At 39.4% G+C, this 22,948-nt stretch overlaps 3 protein-coding genes across 3 annotated transcripts; all 3 read right to left on the bottom strand.

The window, feature by feature from the left end:
- Positions 1-10,489: 10,489 nt before the first annotated feature.
- On the bottom strand, positions 10,490-10,858 carry LOC138881084 (uncharacterized). The gene has a single exon (XM_070161284.1). The coding sequence runs from the start codon at positions 10,856-10,858 to the stop codon at positions 10,490-10,492; it is 369 nt and encodes a 122-aa protein (XP_070017385.1).
- A 2,917-nt stretch (positions 10,859-13,775) lies between these two features.
- Positions 13,776-14,822, bottom strand: LOC104217698 (uncharacterized). Its single transcript, XM_009768005.1, has one exon. The coding sequence runs from the start codon at positions 14,820-14,822 to the stop codon at positions 13,776-13,778; it is 1,047 nt and encodes a 348-aa protein (XP_009766307.1).
- A 1,461-nt stretch (positions 14,823-16,283) lies between these two features.
- On the bottom strand, positions 16,284-16,976 carry LOC138881083 (uncharacterized). Its single transcript, XM_070161283.1, has one exon. The coding sequence runs from the start codon at positions 16,974-16,976 to the stop codon at positions 16,284-16,286; it is 693 nt and encodes a 230-aa protein (XP_070017384.1).
- Between the last annotated feature and the right edge of the window lie 5,972 nt (positions 16,977-22,948).

The raw sequence follows: 22,948 nt of genomic DNA, 5'->3' as shown, positions 1-22,948 counted from the left end.
AAGGCCAATGTGGTGGCCAATGCTTTGAGCCGAAAGGCAGTGAGTATGGGGAGTTTGGCATATATTCCAGTTGGGGAGAGACCTCTTCCGGTTGATGTTCAGGCCCTAGCCAATCGGTTCGTGAGGTTGGATATTTTGGAGCCTAGTCGGGTGTTGGCTTGTGTGATTTCTCGGTCTTCTTCATATGATCGCATCAGAGAGTGCCAGTATGATGATCCGCATTTTCTTGTCCTTAGGGACAGAGTTCAGCATGATGATGCCAGAGATGTGACCGTCGGTGATGATGGTGTGTTGAGGATGCAGGGCCGGATCTGTGTGCCCAATGTGGATAGGCTTAGAGAGCTGATTCTGGAGGAGGCCCATAGCTCGCGGTATTCCATTCATCCGGGTGCCGCGAAGATGTATCAGGATTTAAGGCAACACTATTGGTGGAGAAGAATGAAGAAAGATATTATGGGATGTGTAGCTTGGTGTCTCAACTGTCAGCAGATGAAGTATGAGCATCAGAGACCGGGTGGCTTATTTCAGCAGATGGTTATTCCCGAGTGGAAGTGGGAGAGAATCACAATGGACTTTGTGGTTGGACTTCCTCAGACTTTGAAGAAGTTCAATGCTATTTGGGTGATTGTGGATCGGCTGACCAAGTCTGCGCACTTCATTCATGTGTGTACTACCTATTCTTCATAGCGGTTGGCAGGGATTTATATCCGAGAGATTATTCGGTTGCATGGCGTTCCTGTTTCCATCATCTCAGATAGAGGTACTCAGTTTACTTCGCAGTTCTGGAGATCCGTGTAGAGAGAGTTGGGTACTCAGGTAGAGTTGAGCACAGCGTTTCATCCTCAAACGGACGGACAGTCCGAGCGTACTATTCAAATATTGGAGGACATGTTCCGTGCTTATGTTATTGACTTTGGAGGTTCATGCGATAAGTTTCTACCACTTGCAGAATTTGCTTACAACAACAGCTACCAGTCGAGTATTCAGATGGCTCCATATGAGGCTTTGTACGGGAGGCGGTGTAGATCTCCAGTTGGTTAGTTCGAGCCCGTCGAGGCTAGACTATTGGGGACAGATTTGGTTCAGAATGCCTTAGAGAAGGTGAAGGTGATTCAGGAGAGGCTTCGTACAGCGCAATCACGTCAGAAGAGTTATGCGGACCGGAAGGTTCGAGATGTGTCCTACATGGTCGGTGAGAAGGTCCTGCTGAAGGTTTCGCCCTTGAAGGGTGTTATGAGATTTGGGAAGAAAGGCAAGTTGAGTCCTCGGTTCATTGGTACTTTTGAGGTGCTTCGGAGGATTGGGGAGGTGGCTTATGAGCTTGCTTTACCACCCAGCCTATCGAGTGTGCATCCGGTATTTCATGTTTCTATGCTCCAGAAGTATATTGGGGATCCGTCTCATGTTTTGGACTTCAGCACGGTTTAGTTGGATGACGACTTGACCTTTGATGTGGAGCCAGTAGCTATTTTAGGTCGCTAGGTTCGGAAGTTGAGGTCAAAGGATATAGCTTCAGTGAAGGTGCAGTGGAGAGGTCGACCCATGGAGGAGGCCACCTGGGAGACCGAGCGGGAGATATAGAGCAGATATCCTCATCTGTTTGAGGCTTCAGGTATGTTTCTTGACTCGTTCGAGGACAAAGGTTTGTTTAAATTGGGGAGGATATGACGACCCGGCCAGTTGTCTCATGAGTTTCCGCTCCATTTCCCTTATTTCAGCTTCTTTATCCGTGTTTTATGGGATCGAGATGATTAGTTCGAGTTTGGAGAGGATTTGGTAAGAAATGAGACACTTAGTCTCTTTTAAGAAGGCTTAAGTTGGAAAAGTCAACCGGATGTTGACTTATGTGTTAGAGGGGTCAGATGTGAGTTCCGATGGTTCGGTTAGCTTCAGGAGGTAATTTTTGACTTAGGAGAGTGATCGGAAGTGGTTTTGGAGGTACGGTGTAGAATTAGGCTTGAATTGGCGAAGTTAGTATTTTGGCGAATTCCGGTTGATAGGTGAGATTTTGATCCAAGGGTCGGAATGGAATCCCGAGAGTTTCTGTAGCTTCGTTATGTCATTTTGGACTTGTCTGCAAAATTTGAGTTCATTCGGACGTGGCTTGGTTGGGTTTTTGATCAAAAATGGAATTTGGAAGTTCTTGAGATTCATAGGCTTGAATTCGAGAGGTGATTTGATGATTTTGGTGTTAGTCGAGGTGTTGTGATGATTGGAACGAGGTTGAATAATGTTTAGGATGCGTTGGTGCTTTTGGTTGAGGTCCCGGGGGCTAGGGTGTGTTTCGGGAGAGTTTTGAGTGAGTACGGACACCCCGAAACTTAGAAAAATGGAGGGAGCAGCAGTTTTGGCACAGACCACGCTCCTTTTCGCGGTGGGCGCGCTGGCCTAGCGCTGGCCGCGTCAAAGTGGCCGCGGCCGCGGTCGTGAAGACTGCAGGTTGCTGGTCCTGCTTCAGAAGCTCATATCTTTTGATCCACAAGGAATTTTGAGGTGATTCAAAAACGAAAGTTGTATCTCTTCGTGTCTAGTATCTAGAAAAATAAAGATATTGCAATTTGAACATCTGTAGCGAATGTTATGACCAATATACTAAATCCTATCCCTGCAGAGCAAGACCTGCGCAGGCGCGGTCGTTTTTGCGTGAACCGCGCTGGTTTTGCACGGACCGCGGTCATTTTTGTGCGGTCAGCGGTGTCGGAATCTGAGGGGTACTCTATAAATACAAGGTATTGGGTTTTATTTGATATTTTGACCTAAAGAGCTCGAATTTTGGCGATTTTTCGAAGGTTTTTCAAGAAATTGGTCGGGGTAAGTGATTCTAACTCAGATTTTGTTAGAGTACATGAATCCATCACTGAATTCATCATTTAATTCGTGATTTGAGATGAAATTTGGGAAGAAAATTGTGGAACCTTTCAAAAATGTAAAATGATGATTTGAAGGACCAAATGGTATCGGAATTGGATAATTTTGGTACGGTTAGACTCGTGAGGGTATGCGGATTCTAAAAATGTAAATTTTACCCAATTCCGAGATGTGGGCCCGGGGCTCGGGTTTTGCTAATTTCGAAATTTTTGATATTTTTCGAATGTTTTCGCTTGGGCTTTGTTCCCTTAGCATATTGTGACGTATTTGTTCTGATTTTGGATAGATTCGACGCGGGTGGAGGCCAATTCAAGGGGCAAAGGCGTCATGAGCTAGAGAATTATCCAGTTCGAGGTGAGTAATGGTTGTAAATGATGTTCTGAGGGTTTGAAACACCGGATTGCACGTCGTAATGCTATATTGAGGCAAGATACGCGCTGGGTGATGAGCGTGGGGTTTTCACTACTGGGATTTTGACTTGGTCTATCCCGATTGATGATTTTACCGAATATTTGACTGAAATTCATTTGTTTCCATCATGATTTGGGCTGATTGCCATAATTGGGCTTCGTGCCAACTATTTGGACCCTTCGGGGATTTTTATCACTATTTCCTTACTGCTTGACTTATTATTTGAACTCAGTCTTGTTGATATCTACTATTTTACAAACTCAGTCACTTTTACTCAGATTTGAAACTTAAATGATATTTCTACATCATGTTTTGGGCTGAGAACTAATGTTTTACTAATGCCCAAGGGGCTTATGATGATTTCTGGACTGAGTGAGGCCGAGGGCCATATGTGAGGATATGCTGAGTGATATGAGGCCGAGGGCCTGAGATACTATTTATGCCATGCGGTGGCTTGAGTGATGTAAGGATATGTTGAGTGATGAAGCCACGAGGTGGCTTGATATAGCGCTTAGGCCATAAGGGGCCCCTCCGGAGTCTGCACACCCACAGTGAGCGCGGGTACCCATGTGATTTGAAACAGTGGTAACAATGACACTGTTTGATGAAAGGTTGGTCAGGTAACAATGGCTGACCATTATTTAGCAGTGGAATTATCGAACACATAGATAATGATGAATTAAGAAGAAAATATTTAACTGAGTTAAAAACATTATCATTAAACAAAAGGGAAATTGACCACAGATAGAACCTTTTGATATGAAAAAGGTAATGAATAGATTCTTTGTAAAAACAGAAGAGACTACTATCCAACATCTTCAAACTGAACTTAAATCAGTAAAAGAATAACTAAAAGATATTAAGCTTCGACTTAATAAAATTGAGATGGAAAGTATTACTGATAAAATACTATCTCAAGTAGATAAAGGGAAAGCTATTGACAAAGAATTCTTCTCAAAAGAAGAACACGATGAAGAAGAAGATAATAGCCCTTCACGATTAAAGGACACTGATTCTATTATCGAAGAATAAGGAGGATGAGCTGCCTTAGTTAAACTTACTAAAGTAAAGGCTAAAAGCTATCATCTTCCTATAACATTGAAGGTTCATGATATGACCCTTACTAAGTTAGCATTATTAGATTCAGGTGCAGATAAAAACTGCATAATGGAAGGAATAATACCAATAAAATATTTAGAAAAAAGTAGACAAAAATTATACTCTGCTATAGAAGAATTATTAAAAATAAATTACAAATTATCGAAAGCACATATCTGCAATGATGGAATATGCTTTATTAACGACTTTGTAGTAACAAGAGATATTAATGAAGAAATAATTCTAGGAATTCCTTTCCTGATTCAAATAAAACCACATTACGACGACTTAAGTACACTTTGCACCACAGTGTTAGGCAAAGAAATAAGATTTCCTTATCTAAATCCCATCTCTAAAGAAGAAAATGATTATATTAAATCACAAATAATTTTTAAAATATATTTGTTAACTCAGCAAGTTAATTATTTAAGGAATGACATCAAAGTTAACAAAATATAACAAACTTTAAAAACCCCCGAGGTAGAAGATAAGATTAAACTGTTTCAACAAAAACTCGAACTAGAAGTTTGTTCCGATTTGCCTACTGCCTTTTGGGAACGGAAAAGGTATATAGTCAACCTACCTTATATTAAAGAATTTAACAAATAGGCTATACCTACTAAGGCAAGACCTATTCAAATGAATTATGATTTAATGGAAGTCTGTAAAAAGGAAATAAATTATCTTCTCCAAAAGAAGATTATTAGACCTTCCAAGTCACTTTGGAGCTGTGTAGCCTTCTACGTTAACAATAACGCAGAAAAGGAAAGAGGAGCTCCCAGATTAGTTATTAATTATAAACCGTTAAATAAAGTATTACAATGGATTAGGTATCCGATACCTAATAAAAGAGATTTATTAAAAAGAACTTACAAAGCTAATATTTATAGTAAATTTGATACGAAATCAGGTTTTTGGCAAATTCAAATTACTGAAGAAGATAAATATAAAACCGCTTTCAATATTTCATTTGGACAATAAGAATGGAATGTAATGCCTTTCGGATTAAAGAATGCCCCATTTGAATTTCAGAATATTATGAATAATATATTCAACCCTTACGGTAATATGTCAATAGTTTATATTGACGATGTATTAATATTTTCAGAAGATATAGATTCTCACTTTAAACATCTCAATACTTTCTTTAAGATAGTAAAACACAATGGCCTAGTAGTCAGTGCTAAAAAGATTAAGTTGTTCCAAACTACTATTAGATTTTTAGGACATGACCTTTATCAAGGTACTTACAAACCAATCTGTAGAGCCATTGAGTTTTCGTCCAAATTTCCCGATAAAATCACAGACAAAACACAACTACAAAGGTTTTTAGGTAGTCTCAACTATGTAGCAGATTTTATTCCTAACATCAGAAAGATCTGTGAACCCCTCTATAAACGCCTTAGGAAGAATCCAGTCCCTTGGGGTCTAGAACAAACTGACACAGTCAAAAGAGTCAAGTCCATTGTTCAAAAACTCCCATGTCTAGGCATTCCAAATCCTGAAGCATTTATGATAGTAGAAACCGACGCTTCAGAAGAAGGGTACGGTGGAATCCTTAAACAGCGAATTTCTCCAGAGTCTCTCGAACAGTTAGTTCGTTTCACTTCTGGTATCTGGAATCTGGCTCAGAAAAATTATAGTACAGTCAAAAAAGAGATTTTGTCTATAGTACTATGTATTACAAAATTTCATGACGATCTAATAAACAAAGAATTTTTATTAAGAGTTGATTGTAAATCAGCTAAAGAGATTTTGCAAAAGGATGTTAAAAATCTTATTTCAAAACAGATTTTTGCGAGATGGCAGGCATTATTATCTAGCTTCGATTTTAGAATCGAATTTATAAAAGGTCAAAATAACTCTCTACCCGATTTTCTAACTAGAGAATTTCTACAGGGAAAAAATGAGACCAAACCAGAAAGGTCCGTTTAGGGCCTCCCTCAAAAGAGAGAATAGGTATTCTGCCCTTGCAGAATTCCCCTTGTTACCACCCATGAGACCACCTTTTATGATTACCCCTTCGAGAGTACCCACTTTAAACAAACCCTCTACCATGACAATACTCGGATACATTCCGAAAAAAGACGGCCCATTTCAACAGGTTTCCTCAAAAGCCTCAACAAGCCAAACAGGAAAGGTACTAACTAGTTCTGACTATGCAATGAAGGTCCCAAAGTCCTTCGCTCAAGTAGTTAACCCACACACACCGGTTAAAACGGAAGAAAAGAGACATGTTTCCTCAGAAAAGGAAACATTTGAATTAATTGCAAAAGAACCAGTCAAGGTTCTAGCCCTAGACAAAGGCTACGAAAATTATGACCTTGCAGATCTTATCAGACCTTACTACACAGACAAAAATTATGTTGAAACCAGTGAATCTCTGAATACAAGGAGGTACTACGAATTAATCCTAACAGATACAAAGTCTGTTACATTCGAGCATACTCTTTACGATGAGAGAGACCCAACTAGTATCAGAATCTCGAAATTCACCATCAATAAGGTATTAAGCCCGTTTGAATGGGGAATGGATCATATACACACTCCAATTGTGTTATCAATTCAATATAGACCTCAAACCTATAATTTCAAAGATTATATGGACGTTTGGTTTAACTTTCTATACCTACATCCAAAAACACACACCTGGTTTGTCAAGTATAACGAACAAGCCCAGAAATCAATTCTACCCAAATGGTTTTACGACTGGTGGAAAGTATTTGGAGGAATAGAGCAAACGATGCCCCGAAGCTTTCAAATACATTATGAGAGATTCCAAATTGAAAACGAAATCTCCTCTCTTCCAGACCACATAAAATTATGCAAATATTACTTTGCAAAAAGAATATCTTTTATTATTAATTGGTCATTTGATATAGAACAAATCGATAAAATCAAATATTTAGTTGAAACGCCTAAAATCAAAGGTTGGATTCCTGAAATCAAAAAGACCAAGAAGTCCAGACCAATTAGGACAGAATCAAGAACAGAATCAAACAACTCTCAGAAAGAGTTAAAGAAAAAACTACTCGGTATGCTAGCCAATATTGAGTCAGCAGATCCGACTCAAGTACAAGCCATGTTAGAAACAGTTTCGAGTTCATCCTCTGCAGAAAGCGGAAAAAATGGAGATATGGAAGATCTAGACGGAAAACCCCAAACCTATGCCCAGTCTAGCAGGTGATCGATTACCTCTTTAAAGAAAGGACAAAGGCACTGACCCTTCAGAAAAGAAGAAAATGACCTCTGCCCCTTCAAAAAGAAGAAAACAACGTTTGACCTTTCAGAAAAGCAAGGGACCGCCTTTCAAAAATGCAAAGGACAAATGACTTTTCTAAAAGTAATATCGGGCCATTCAGCATGAACTATGGAGAGAATTCGATCTTTTCTTCGAGGTCTATATAAGACTCTCAAATTGTAATATTCAGGGCAGACCAAAAATCGCCCATTTTCTTTCTTATGTTTTCCCTACCTTTGTCAAAATCCCCTTGTTCTGCATGTTCTTGATGTTCAAATAAAAGTATGTTTCTTAAAACTTGTCATTAATTTACTTTCATTTCCGCATTTTCAATTATTTTCATTAATTCGTAGTACCTCTTTGTTTTTAGAGGTTCACTGGTTTCAACATAATTTCTGTCTGTGTAGCAAGGTCTGATAAGATCTGCAAGGTCATAATTTTCATAGCCTTTGTCTAGGGCTAGAACATTGACTGGTTCTTATGCAATTAATTCAAATGTTTCCTTTTCTGAGAAAACAAGTCTCTTTTCTTCTATTTTAACCGGTGTGTGTGGGTGAACTGCTTGAGCGAAGGACTCTAGGACCTTCATTGCATAGTCAGAACTAGTTAGTACCTTTCCTGTTTGGCTTGTTGAGGCTTTTAAGGAAACCTGTTGAAATGGGTCGTCTTTTTTCGGAATGGATCCGAGTATTGTCATGGTAGAGGGTTTGTTTAAAGTGGGTACTCTCGGAGGGGTAATAAAAAAAAGTGGTCTCACGGGTGGTAACAAGGAGAATTCTGCAAGGGCAGAATACCTATTCTCTCTTTTGGGGGAGGCCCTGAACGGACATTTCTGGTTTGGACTCATTTTTTCCCTGTAGAAATTCTCTAGTTAGAAAATCGGGTAGAGAGTTATTTTCACCTTTTATAAATTCGATTCTAAAATCGAAGCTAGATAATAATGCCTGCCATCTGGTAAAAATCTGTTTTGAAATAAGATTTTTAACATCCTTTTGCAAAATCTCTTTAGCTGATTTACAATCAACTCTTAATAAAAATTCTTTGTTTATTAAATCGTCTTGAAATTTTGTAATACATAGTACTATAGACAAAATTTCTTTTTTGACTGTACTATACTTTTTTTGAGCCGGATTCCAAATACCAGAAGTGAAACGAACTAACTGTTTGAGAGACTCTGGAGAAATTCGTTGTTTAAGGATTCCACCGTACCCTTCTTCTGAAGCGTCGGTTTCTATTATCATAAATGCTTCAGGATTTGGAATGCCTAGACATGAGAGTTTTTGAACAATGGACTTGACCCTTTTGACTGTGTCAGTTTGTTCTAGACTCCAAGGGACTGGATTCTTCCTAAGGCATTTATAAAGGGGTTCATAGATCTTTCTAATGTTAGGAATAAAATCTGCTACATAGTTGAGACTACCTAAAATCCTTTGTAGTTGTGTTTTGTCTGTGATTTTATCGGGAAATTTGGACGAGAACTCAATGGCTCTACAGATTGGTTTGTAAGTACCTTGATAAAGGTCATGTCCTAAAAATCTAATAGTATTTTGGAACAACTTAATATTTTTAGCACTAACTACTAGGACATTGTGTTTTACTATCTTAAAGAAAGTATTGAGATGTTTAAAGTGAGAATCAATATCTTCTGAAAATATTAATACATCGTCAATATAAACTATTGACATATTACTAAAAGGGTTGAATATATTATTCATAATATTCTGAAATTCAGATGGGGCATTCTTTAATCCGAAAGGCATTACATTCCATTCATATTGTCCAAATGGAACATTGAAAGCGGTTTTATATTTATCTTCTTCAGTAATTTGAATTTGCCAGAAACCTGATTTCATATCAATTTTACTGTAAATATTAGCTTTGTAAGTTCTTTTTAATAAATTTCTTTTATTAGGTATCAGATACCTAATCCATTGTAATACTTTATTTAACGGTTTATAATTAATAACTAATCTGGGAGCTCCTCTTTCCTTTTCTGCATTATTGTTAACGTAGAAGGCTGCACAGCTCCAAGGTGACTTGGAAGGTCTAATAATCTTCTTTTGGAGAAGATCATTTATTTCCTTTTTACAGACTTCCACTAAATCATAATTCATTTGAATAGTTCTTGCCTTAGTAGGTATAGCATGTTTGTTAAATTCTTTAATATAAGGTAGGTTGACTATATGCCTTTTTCGTTCCGAAAAGGCAGTAGGCAAATCGGAACAAACTTCTAGTTCGAGTTTTTGTTGAAACTGTTTAATTTTATCTTCTACCTCAGGGGTTTTTAAAGTTTGTTCTATTTTGTGAACTTTGATGTCATTCCTTAAATAATTAACTTGCTGAGTTAACAAATTTATTTTAAAATTTTTTGTGATTTAATATAATCACTTTCTTTTTTAGAGATGGGATTTAGATAAGGAAATCTTATTTCTTTGCCTAACATTGTGGTGCAGAGTGCACTTAAGTCGTCGTAATGTGGTTTTATTTGAGTCAGGAAAGGAATTCCTAGAATTATTTCTTCATTAATATCTCTTGTTACTACAAAGTCGTTAATAAAGCATATTCCATCGTTGCAGATATGTGCTTTCGATAATTTGTAATTTATTTTTAGTAATTCTCCTGTAGCAGAGTATAATTTTTGTGTACTTTTTTCTAAATATTTTATTGGTATTTTTTTTTTTGGTAATTATGTTTTCCATTTATCACCAAAGAGAACATTACAAAGCAGTAGAACCATTCTCGGCTCACTTAGTCTATACAAGTTTCTATTCTATCCTACCTTATAAGCAGTACATAAGACATTAATCAAATGTCTGGCTAGTTAGTACATTGTTTTCAATACATAAGCTGTTGCATCTTCTCCCTCATTCCTCATTTAGCTCTTATGTTGCAAACACATGCTATTTCCCTTGCCACTTGTTCTGCAGTCTTCATTGTCTCACCAAAAATTCTGTTGTTTCTCTCCATCCATATCCCATGTATATGATCGGAGTATACCATTTTCACAATTTTTGCTTTGCATGGTGTCCCTTTGGCTTGCTTTATTATCCATGCCATCTTCTGTGTGTATGACAGTGATGGACTCGCATTGATTTGAATCCATTGCATAAGCCTTCCCCATACTATGTTAGCGAATTTGCATTCACCAAACAAATGTGCATGTGACTCAACTATTTCATTACACAAGCAACAAATTGTGTTTGCTTGGACTCCCCAGTTAGCAAGCCTATCTATTGTCATTAGCCTCCCATGGCATTGCATCCACATAGTGAATATTGCCTTGGGCCTAGCTTCATTGTGCAACATCAAGGTTCTCCGTACCACTTTGTTGTATCTTCCCAGAATTCCCAAATAAATTTGCTTGGTTATGGTCCTTCTTTATTGCACTGTGGGCAGTTGCTGGATTTCTCCTCTTGCTTCCATAATCTTTCTCACCATCCAACTTGCTTGTTGGGGTATATTCATCTCCACTATACTTTTCCCCTTTATGTAATAAGTATGAATCCACTTTATCCACATCTTGTCTTTCTTCTGTGCTAAGTCCCAGTATACACTTGTTATAGCTGCTTTATTCCAAATTCTGATATTCAATAGATTGTACCCTCCAACAGACTTAGGCAAGCACATTCTGTCCCAGGCTATCAATGCTCTCTTTGTGATTGTATTGGATCCTGACCATATATAGCTTCTGCAGTAAGCCTCTATCAATTTCATCACTTTAGCTGGTAGTATGAAAATTTGGGCCCAATAGGATTGGATACCAAATATCACTGTTTGGACTAACTGAACCCTTCCAGCATAAGATAGTTTCATGGCTGTCCATGAAGAAATCCTTGCTACTATTCTATCAATCAATGGTTTCCATTGCATAACTGACAGCTTCTTTGTGTCCAATGGTATGCCCAAGTATTTGAAAGGCAATTCGCCAAGAGTATATACATTATTCTGTAGTATTCCCTGCCTTGTTGCTTGATCAACTCCTCCAAAGTAGATTGCACTCTTGTTGAGATTAGCTATCAGTCCAGATGTAGCGGAAAATTTCATGAAACAATCATGCATTGTGGAGACAGACTTGCTATCTCCCATGGCAAACAGCAGCAAGTCATCTGCAAAGTTGAGATGAGTTATGTCTAATTTCCCACATCTTGGATGAAATCTGAACTCCTGAGCATTTTTCAGTCCTTTGAGCAGCCTGCTTAGATATTCCATCACTATAACAAACAAAAAAGATGATATAGGGTCACCTTGTCTGAGTCTCTTAGCAGCATCAAAAGGTTTTGTCAGCTCCTCATTTATCATAATTGAGTAACTGACTGTTGATATACAAGCTTTCACCCAGTTATAGAACTTTGTGGGAAAACACAAATACTCTAGCACTTGTTCCAGATATACCCATTCCACTGAATCATGTGCTTTCATCATGTCAACTTTCATCATACATCTAGGGGATATATGCTTCCTGCTATAAGCCTTGACTAGCTCATGAGCAAGGATGATATTGTCTGCTATTTTTCTCCCTGGGATAAATCCTGCTTGGGCTTCATATATGATGTGTGGCATGATTTTATGCATTCTTCCAGCTAGCCCTTTAGAGATAATCTTGTACAGCATAGTGCAACAAGCAATAGGTCTGAAATTCTTTATTGTCACTGGATTGGACACTTTTGGCAATAATGTGATTGTTGTACAATTGATTGCTGGAAACATCACCCCTGTATTGAAAAAATCTTTCACTGCAGCATACACTTCTTCTTTGATCACTAGCCATGATTTTTTGAAAAATTCTGCATTATATCCATCTATGCCTGGTGCTTTGTCACTTCCTATCCCCTTTAAAGCTTCATCAATGTCTTGGCTAGTAACTTCTGCAATCAGATCTTGCTGTTGTTACTTTGTTAATGTTGGCCCTCCCTTCATTACCCTCTTGTCCACAGCTGGAAGTACATGAGCACTTGTTCCCATTAAGCTTTTATAGAATGACAGTATCTCCTCTTTTATGGCTGCATAATTTGTTATGATACTTCCTGATAGTGTCTGTAGTTCCACTATTAGTTTCCTTTGTTGCCTCTCCTTTATCACTGCAAAAAAGAATTTATTGTTAGAATCACCCACTTTGATCCAGTTTTCCCTTGCCTTCTGCTGCAGTATCTTTTCTTCCACCATTGACCAAGTTTCCAGGTTGTGCAACCATTCTTTTTCTTGTTCTTGCAGCAGGTCATTGTAGTTGCTTTGTAACTGGCTCTGTATGTGTTGAATGGTCTGCCTTGCTTGATTTATCTTCTCTGCCACTCCTTTAAATTCTGCCTTATTAAGCTTTCTAAACTGCCTTTTCATCTTTTTGAGCTTTGTCCAAATGCTTCCCATTTTACCTGATGCATTGCTACTATTCCACTCTTCCTTTACTATCCTTTCAAAATCAGGATGGCTTGCCCATACATTAAAGAACCTGAAAGGGCATTTAGTTGTTTTCCTAGGCTGCCTTATGTTGATAACCATGGGACTATGATCTTAAATATGAGGCTCCCCATACTCAGTGCTTAGGTGGATAAAGTTCATCACCCACATATCATTCCCAAACACCCTATCTATACGACTCCACACCCTATCATCACCTTATTGTTTGTTGGTCCATGTATAATAATCTCCTCTCCATGGTAATTCAGTAATACCAATGTCATTACACAGCTCAGCAAATTCCTTTACATCAACACTTTTCACAGGCACTTTAGAAATTCTATCTTGAATATTAAGGATTGCATTGAAATCTCCCCCTATTATCCAAGTTCTTGTTATGTTCTGTTCTAATATTTTTAGATAACCCCATAGCTGCCTTATATGATCTGTATCATTGTGGCCATACACCACTTGTGAGGCAACACTGCATCCCATTCTGATTCCCAGATACTAAGCAATGAATAAATTGGTCTTATTTATCTATTGGTTGAACTGTGTAAGCTTGTTCATCCTATAGGATCCATACCCTTCCATTCCAACATAGTCATAATTTGTTAGTTTCTGCCATCCTTGGACTATTATATTAATCACCTTTCTTGCTTTGTCTTCTTTCCCCTTTGTTTCTACTATCCCAGCCAGCTTGATGTGTTTGTCTTTAATGTACTGCTTTATTTATTTTTGTTTGTATCTCTTATTCAATCCCCTAATATTCCAGATTAACCAAGTCATTGATGAATAATGATTCCACCTCCCAGGTCAGGTGGCCTAGTCTCCTCCATTTCCTCTCCTGCTGTAGAATTTGAAAGGCATTTGCTGTAGTTATTGTTGTCCTTCCCAATGTCATTCTACTGTTACTAGGCAAAGTTGGCCACTCCTCTCTTTGGTATACATCTTGCAACTCTTTGGCTTTCCCTTTATCCCTTACTATCTGAAGCTTGCCATTATTCCCAACATCTTCATTATCATTTTCCTGCCTTATTGCCTTACTTGGTTCTCCCTTTAGATCAGTTTGTTGTTGTTGTCCTTGGCCTTTGACTTGCCATTTTGTGATAACTTTCCCCTGTTTCTGATTTCCTCTGTATTGTTCTTCTTTTCTGACTTTCTTCTCCACGGTACAGTCATACCCTATCTCCATGCAATTTATACAATACTTTGGTTTCCATTCATACTCCACCTGCAACTGGATCTGTTTCCCTGATGTTTCTTGCAAAGTCACCTCTGTTGGAAGCTTTTTTGTCACATTAGCTTCCACTAGAATCCTGGCATAGGAAATTCTAATCTGTTTTGTTATACATTCATCTGCAAAGAGAGGCTTCCCAATAGCACTTGCCAGCTTACTTAAAGTCTTGTTTCCCCAGTAGCTCATAGGCAAATTAGGGATAGTGACCCACAAAGGGATCTCCATCAAAACTTCAGCCTTAATGTCAAATTCAGGTGTCCATTGCTTCAGGACCATAAGTCTACCATTAATGGTATAAGGTCCACCATATAGAATATCTTTCAAGTCTCCTATGGTATCAAATTTTGCTATGTAATAACCTTCATCATGAAGAAACAGATCTGGTATATTAACTTTACTCCAAGCTTGAGCTATATATTTCTCCATGAATTTATATCTAGACATATCCCCAATCACATAGATAATTAAGGCACATTCCCATTTTTTGTTCTGTTCTTCAATTTCTTCTTTATCTGCTTTAACCACAATGTTACCATCAACAATTTCCGGAGGAATATATGATAATATCATACCATTTTATGAAGATCTGTTCCCCGCAAATAAATTTGCCCATGTTTTCTCCTTCTCCGGTACTGCTGCATGTGATTTTAGCTCCTCCTTTTGCTCAGCTGTTACTGTTCCATTGACCTTCAGCTCACTTGGCGCTGCATCCACTTTGTTCTTCTTAATCTCCATGCTTGAGCTTGTTGGTGTGCCTTCACATGAAGATGTGGCTACATTCATCTGAACTGCGTTGAGATCTATCCTCTTCACCGGTCCCTTATTATTGCTAGATGAACCTAATTGTTGTGGATTAGGTTGAAATTGGTGCCCAATTGGTGTTGTTATCTTCTGGGTAGAACCTTTAGCTAAAGTATCTGCAATTACTGTTGCATTTATGGCTTCGCCGACCATCACTAGTGGTACTCACTTAGGTCGACCTTGCTTTCTCACCACGGCTGCTTCTCAGTCGGCGTACGTTAGCATAGCGTGTGCCATTTGCAGCGTTCTTAGTTAGTTTATGATTTTGCAGTAATTATCTTAAAAAAGGCTTCCTTTTATTGGTATTATCCCTTCCATTATGCAGTTTTTATCTGCACCTGAATCTAATAATGCTAACTTAGTAAGGGTCATATCATGAACCTTCAATGTTATAGGAAGATGATAACTTTTAGCCTTTACTTTAGTAAGTTTAACTAAGGCAGCTGAACTTCCTTCAGATTCTTCGATAATAGAATCAGTGTCCTTTAATCGTGAAGGGCTATTATCTTCTTCTTCATCATCTTCTTCTTTTGAGAAGAATTCTTTGTCAATAGCTTTCCCTTTATCTACTTGAGATGGTATTTTATCAGTAATACTTTCCATCTCAATTTTATTAAGTCGAAGCTTAATATCTTTTAGTTCTTCTTTTACTGATTTAAGTTCAGTTTGAAGATGTTGGATAGTAGTAGGCTCTTCTATTTTTATAAAGAATCTATTCATTACCTTTTTCATATCAAAAGGTTCTATCTGTGGTCGATTTCCCTTTTGTTTAATGATAATGTTTTTTAACTCAGTTAAATATTTTCTTCTTAATTCATCATTATCTATGTGTTCGATGATGTCGAATAAGACTTCTTTGGAGTCTTCTGTGATTACTCTAAGAGAATTTTGACTACATACGCAAATTTCGCCAGTACAATTACAACTGTCTTCTACTGAGCTGTTGCTATCTGAGTCAAATGCGACATTATTCAATTCATTATCGCTATCAGAATAGCTATCAGTGGATGAAGATGATGAACTGTTATAATTATCTTCTAGAATTGCGTAAAGTTTTTCTTTAGTGTTGTCGTCAATTTCAAGAGCATTTACTTTACTCTATTTCTTTTTGGTAACTTTGCACTCATTGGCTCTATGTCCCGTTTTTCCACAAGACCAGCATTTTTCACCATAATCCCTTTTAGATTTTCTTTTAAACCTTTTATTTTTAGAAGTTTCTCCTTCTTTCTTTTATTTACGCCTGTGGCGTCCTTTAGGTTTATCTGAAGATCTGTGTTTCTTTGACACTCTTTTTGATGGAGCGGCTATTGATTTGTAGCCGAAGTCTTGGCAAAAACTACCAAGCTCAGCTTTGGACTGTAGTCTATCCTTTTTAATAAGACTTTTAAGTTTTAGGTCTGTACATAAGTCTAAACCGGTAACATTGATAAAACTTATTAAGTCTCGATACGTAAGATTGTCATATGGAATTTGACCATTAAACCTATCTCTAATTTTAGTTCTTACCTTTTTGACAAATAATCTGGGTAATCCACTAAAAAATCTTTCCTTCCAAAAAGGTTTATTGCAGTCTTCTCTGACCATTACCTTTTCTATGAACATATCTTTATACCCCCTAAAGTCTGTTAATTTTGGGCAGCTAAGATTATTTAGAAGTTCAAGACTTCTATCCTGAAATAATTTTGGTTCACCAATAAAATGTTTGGCTATACAGTAGATTAAAGTTGCAGTAGCGTCTTCTTTAGATTCTTGCTCTGCTATTTGAGTATTATTTTCAGTTTTTACAACAGTTATTACTGCTTTGGCATTCAGGATTTGATTACTATTTTCTTCGGAAAGGTAATTATCCCACCAATTTTTTAATGTACCAGTAAAGCCTGATACTATTAAGGTTGTTGCGTGTTTATCTGACGTATTTTTCATTTTGTATGTTGTTACAAAAATTCCTATTTCGTGAAGCTTTTTGTAGATTTGGCTTTCAGCTAAACCATCAATATTGCAATCGGAAATTCCAGTTCTATCGTGACTGGAGTGGGATAGATAGATATCTTCTTCGAACCGAACGTCTGGAAATGATGCTCTTTTGTAATAATTCTTTTTATTAGGGTGTCGATGTCGCGACCCAATCCCCGAACCCGGTCGTTATGGCGCCTCTCGCGGAGACAAAGCCAGCCAGACCAAAATGGAACACCTCTTTTAAACAGTTAATAATCATAAACAGTAGTAACATATAATATAATATTCATAAATTGCGGAATTTAACGATAATAACAGCAGGAACCATCCCGACACAGCCCAAACCGGGGTGTCACAAGTCAGGAGCTACTACAGAATCTGCTATAGGTCTACAAAGTACGGAATCTGATACAACAGTATGAAGAAAACATAAATGATAGAGGATAAGAGAGACAAGGGGCTGCGAACGTCAACAACTACCTCGTAACTCCAAATTACTGCCTAGCCTGGAAGGAATCAGCGCTCAGGTGCGGACTCTGCTATACCTGAATCTGCACACACGGTGCAGGGAGTAATGTGAGTACTCCGACTCAGTGAGTAATAATTACAAATAATGGCTGAAAGTATGAAAACACGTAAAGGCACAAAGCAATTCCATATCAAGCAGTAAAATCACTTAAAGCAGTAAATCAGTGAAGAAATCAAATGATATTCCTTTTTAAAACAAGTAAAACAGGTAATTTAACAGGTAATTAACAAATAGAAATCCGCCACTCGGTCACAGTATCAATCGCTCAGCATAGTATCAGCCCCTCGGGCTCACTCTCAGTACAGTATCAGCCCCTTGGGCTACCTCACAATCACTCAACATAATGGTCAGCCATGGTTACCTGACCAAATTGCATCATACAGTGTCATTGTTACCACTGTCTCAAATCACATGGGTACCCGCGCTAACTGTAGGTGTGCAAACTCCGGAGGGGCCACTTACGGTGCAAGCGCTATATCAAGCCACCTCGTGGCATTATCACTCAGCATATTCTCGCATATGGCCCTCGGCCTCACTGAGTCCAGAAATCATCATAAGCCCCTTGGGCATTAGTAAAACAGTAGTTCTCAGCCCAAAACATGAGGTAGAAATATCATTTAAGTTTCAAATCTGAGTAAAAGTGGTTGAGTTTGTAAAACAGTAGATATCAATAAGACTGAGTTCAAATAATAAGTCAAGCAGTAAGGAAACAGTGATAAAAATCCCTGAAGGGTTCAAATAGTTGGCACGAAGCCCAAATATGGCAATCAGCCCAAATCATGATGATAACAAATGAATTTCAGTCAAATATTCAGTAAAGTCATCAATCGGGATGGACCAAGTCACAATCCCCAGTAATGAAAGACCCCACACGCTCATCATCCAGCGCGTATCTTGCCTCAATATAGCATTGCGATGTGCAATCCGGGGTTTCAAACCCGCGACGCCTTTGCCCCTTGAATTGGCCTCCACGCACGTCGAATCTATCCAAAATCAGAACGAATACGTCACAATATGCTAAGGGAACAAAGACCAAGCGAAAACATTCGAAAAATATCAAAAATCTCGAAATTAGCAAAACCCGAGCCCCGAGCCCACGACTCCGAATCGGGTAAAATTTACATTTTCAGAATCCTCATACCCTCACGAGTCAAACCATACCAAAATTATCCAATTTCGATACCATTTGGTCCTTCAAATCATCATTTTACATTTTTGAAAGGTTTCAATATTTTCTTCCCAAATTCCATCTCAAATCACAATTTAAATGATGAATTCAGTGATAGATTCATGTATTCTAGCCAAATCTGAGTTAAAATCACTTACCCCGATTAATTTCTTGAAAAACCTTCGAAAAATCTCCAAAATCCGAGCTCTCTAGGTCAAAATATTAAATAAAACCCAAAACCTCGTATTTATAGGTACTCCTCAGGTATCAGCTACCGCGGGCCGCACCAAAACTCGCGCGGTACGCGCAAGCCAGTGCGGTCCGCGCAAAGGCAAAGTGCTGCCGCACAGGCCTCCCTCTGTAGTGATAGGATTTAGACTTGTGGCCATAACTTTTTCTACAGATGTCCAAATTGCAATATCTTTACCTTTCTGGAAAATAGACACTAAGGTCTACAACTTGCGTTTTTGAATCACCTCACAATTCCTTGTAGAGTAAAAGATATGAGCTTCCGAAGTAGGACCAGCGGATCATTCCCCACCGCAGCCGCACACCATTTTGTGCGGTCTGCATGACACCTACCACGGCCGCGTCTGATTTTGTGAGGTCCGCACAGCACTCAACGCGGGCGCACCTATTTTTGTGCGGACCGCATGGGTGAGTTCTGGGGCCTGCAACCCCTGTAGACCTGCTGCAGCTATGATTTTTGCACTAAAACATCCCGGAACCTACCCGGAACTCCCGGAACTTCAAACCAATTGTACCAACACATCTCATGACATCGTTCAAACTTGCTCAAAACTTCGGAACGCTCACAACAACATCAAATCACCAATTTAACATAGGATTCAGGCCTAAGAGCTCCAAGAACTCTTAAATTATGCTTTCGATCAAAAGGTCTATCAAATCTTGTCCGAATGACCTGAAATTTTGCACACACATCCCAAATGACACAATGAAGCTATGGCAACTCTCGGAATTCCATTCCGACCCCTATATAAAAATCTCGCCTATCAACTGGAATTTGCCAAAATATCAATTTCGCCAATTCAAGCCTAAATCTTCTCTACAACTCCAAAACCCATTCCGATTGCGCTCCTAAGTCACAAATCACCTCCCGAAGCTAGCTGAACCATCGAAACTCACTTCCGAGCCTTTTAACACATAAGTCATCATCCAGTTGACTTTTCCAACTTAAGCCTTCTTAAAAGAGACTTAGTGTCTCATTTCTTACCAAATCCTCTCCGAACTCGAACTAATAAACTCGATCACATAAAATACGGAAAACGAATCGTAAAGAAGCTAAAATGAGGGAAATGGGGCGGTAACTCATAAGATAACTGGTCGGGTCGTCACATCCTCCACAACTTAAACAAACGTTCGTCCTCGAACGAGTCAAGAAACATACCTGAAGCCTCAAACAGATGAGGATATCTGCTCCGTATCTCCCGCTAGGTCTCCCAGGTAGCCTCCTCCACGGGCCGACCTCTCCACTGCACCTTCACTGAAGCTATATCCTTTGACCTCAACTTCCGAACCTGGCGACCCAAAATAGCTACTGGCTCCACATCAAAGGTCAAATCATAATCCAACTGAACCGTGCTATAGTCTAAAACATGAGACGGATCCCCGCTATACTACCGGAGCATAGAAACATGAAATACCGGATGCACACTCGACATGCTGGGTGGCAAAGCAAGCTCATAAGCCACCTCCCCAATCCTCTGAAGCACCTCAAAAGGCCCAATGAACCGAGGACTCAACTTGCCTTTCTTCCCAAATCTCATAACACCCTTCATGGGCGAAACCTTCAGCAAGACCTTCTCACCGACCATGTAGGACACATCTCGAACCTTCCGGTCCGCATAACTCTTCTGACGTGACTGCGCTGTACGAAGCCTCTCCTGAATCACCTTCACCTTCTCTAAGGCATCCTGAACTAAATCTGTCACCAATAGTCTAGCCTCGCCGGGCTCGAACCAACCAATCGGAGATCTACACCGCCTCCTGTACAAAGCCTCATATGGAGCCATCTGAATACTCGACTGGTAGCTGTTGTTGTAAGCAAACTCTGCAAGTGGTAGAAACTTATCCCATGAACCTCCAAAGTCAATAACACAAGCACGCAACATGTCCTCCAATATTTGAATAGTACGCTCGGATTGTCCGTCCGTCTGAGGATGAAACGCTGTGCTCAACTCTACCTGAGTACCCAACTCACTCTGCGCGGCTCTCCAAAACTGCAAAGTAAACTGAGTACCTCTATCTTAGATGATGGAAATAGCAACGCCATGCAACTGAACAATCTCCCAGATATAAATCCCTGCCAACCTCTCTGAAGAATAGGTAGTACACACAGGAATGAAGTGCGCAGACTTGGTCAGCCGATCCACAATTACCCAAATAGCATCGAACTTCTTCAAGGTTCGAGGAAGTCCAACCACAAAGTCCATAGTGATTCTCTCCCACTTCCACTCGGGAATAACCATCTGCTGAAACAAGCCACCCGGTCTCTGATGGTCATATTTCACCTTCTGACAATTGAGACACCGAGATACAAATCCCACAATATTTTTCTTCATTCTTCTCCACCAATAGTGATTTCTACCTCAAATCCTGATACATCTTCGCGGCACCCGGATGAATGGAATACCGCGAGCTATGGTCCTCCTCCAGAATCAGCTCTCTAATCCCATCCACATTGGGCACACAAATCCGGCCCTGCATCCTCAACACATCATCATCACCGATGGTCACATCTCTGGCATCATCATGCTGGACTCTATCCCTAAGGACAAGCAAATACGGATCATCATACTGTTGCTCTCTGATGCGATCATATAAGGAAGACCGAGAAACCACACAAGCCAACACCCGACTGGGCTCTGAAATATCCAACCTCATGAACCGATTGGCCAAGGCCTGAACATCAACTTCAAGAGGTCTCTCCCCAACTGGAATATATGCCAAACTCCCCATACTCACTATCTTTCAGCTCAAAGCATCGACCACCACATTGGCCTTTCCCGGATGGTACAATATAGTGATATCATAATCCTTAAGCAACTCCAACCATCTCCGCTGCCTCAAATTAAGATCCTTTTGCTTGAACAAATGCTGAAGACTGCGATGATCAGTGAACACCTCACAAGATATGCCATACAAGTAATGCCTCCAAATCTTCAATGCGTGAACTATGGCAGCCAACTCCAAATTATGAATGGGGTAGTTCTTCTCATGGGGCTTCAACTGCCGAGAAGCATAAGAAATAACTCTACCCTCCTGCATTAACACACAACCAATCCCAACTCTTGAAGCATCACAATACACAGTATATGAACCTGAAGCTGATGGCAAAACCAACACTGGAGCTGTGGTCAAGGCTGTCTTGAACTTCTGAAAGCTCTCCTCAGACTCGTCCGACCATACGAATGGAGCACCCGTCTGAGTCAACTTGTTCAAGGGCGATGCAATGGATGAAAATCTCTGAACAAACCGGCGATAATAGCCTGCTAACCCAAGAAAGCTACGAATCTCTATGGCTGAGGATGGTCTGGGCCAACTCTGAACCGCCTCTATCTTCTTCGGATCAACCTGTATACCCTCGCTGGACACCACGTACCCCAAGAAAGCCACTAAACTGAGCCAAAACTCACACTTGGAGAATTTTGCATAAAGCTTCTCCTCCCTCAGTCTCTGCAACACAACTCTCAAATGCTCTGCGTGCTCCTCCTGACTACGCGAGTACACCAGAATATCATAAATGAATACAATAACGAACGAATCCAGATAAGGCCAAAATACATTGTTCATCAAATGCATGAATGTTGTTGGGGAATTAGTTAGCTCGAAGGACATAACAAGAAACTCATAATGACCATATCTGGTCCTGAAAGCAGTCTTAAGAATATCTGAATCCCTGATCTTCAACTGGTGATAACCCGAACGGAGATCAATCTTGGAGAACACCCTCGCTCCCTGAAGCTGATCAAATAAATCATCAATGCGAGGCAAAGGATACTTGTTCTTGATTGTTAATTTGTTCAATTGCCTATAATCAATGCACATTCTCATCGTGCCATCCTTCTTCTTCACAAATAAAATCGGTGCACCCCAAGGGGACATACTAGGCCGAATGAACCCCTTATCTAGGAGTTCCTGAAGCTGTTCTTTCAATTCTTTCAACTCTGCAGGTGCCATACGATATGGTGGAATAGAAATGGGCTAAGTGCCCAGCACCAG

The sequence above is a fragment of the Nicotiana sylvestris genome, chromosome 11, assembly GCF_000393655.2.
Source record: "Nicotiana sylvestris chromosome 11, ASM39365v2, whole genome shotgun sequence".
NCBI classification, from domain to species: Eukaryota; Viridiplantae; Streptophyta; class Magnoliopsida; order Solanales; family Solanaceae; genus Nicotiana; species Nicotiana sylvestris.
This window is presented reverse-complemented; position numbering and strand designations above follow the sequence as displayed.

Excerpts from the sequence above, each read along its gene's own strand:
- LOC138881084 (XM_070161284.1), bottom strand. The coding sequence starts at position 10,858 with ATGACAATAGATAGGCTTGCTAACTGGGGAGTCCAAGCAAACACAATT.
- LOC138881083 (XM_070161283.1), bottom strand. The coding sequence starts at position 16,976 with ATGAAAAATACGTCAGATAAACACGCAACAACCTTAATAGTATCAGGC.
- LOC104217698 (XM_009768005.1), bottom strand. The coding sequence starts at position 14,822 with ATGATATTATCATATATTCCTCCGGAAATTGTTGATGGTAACATTGTG.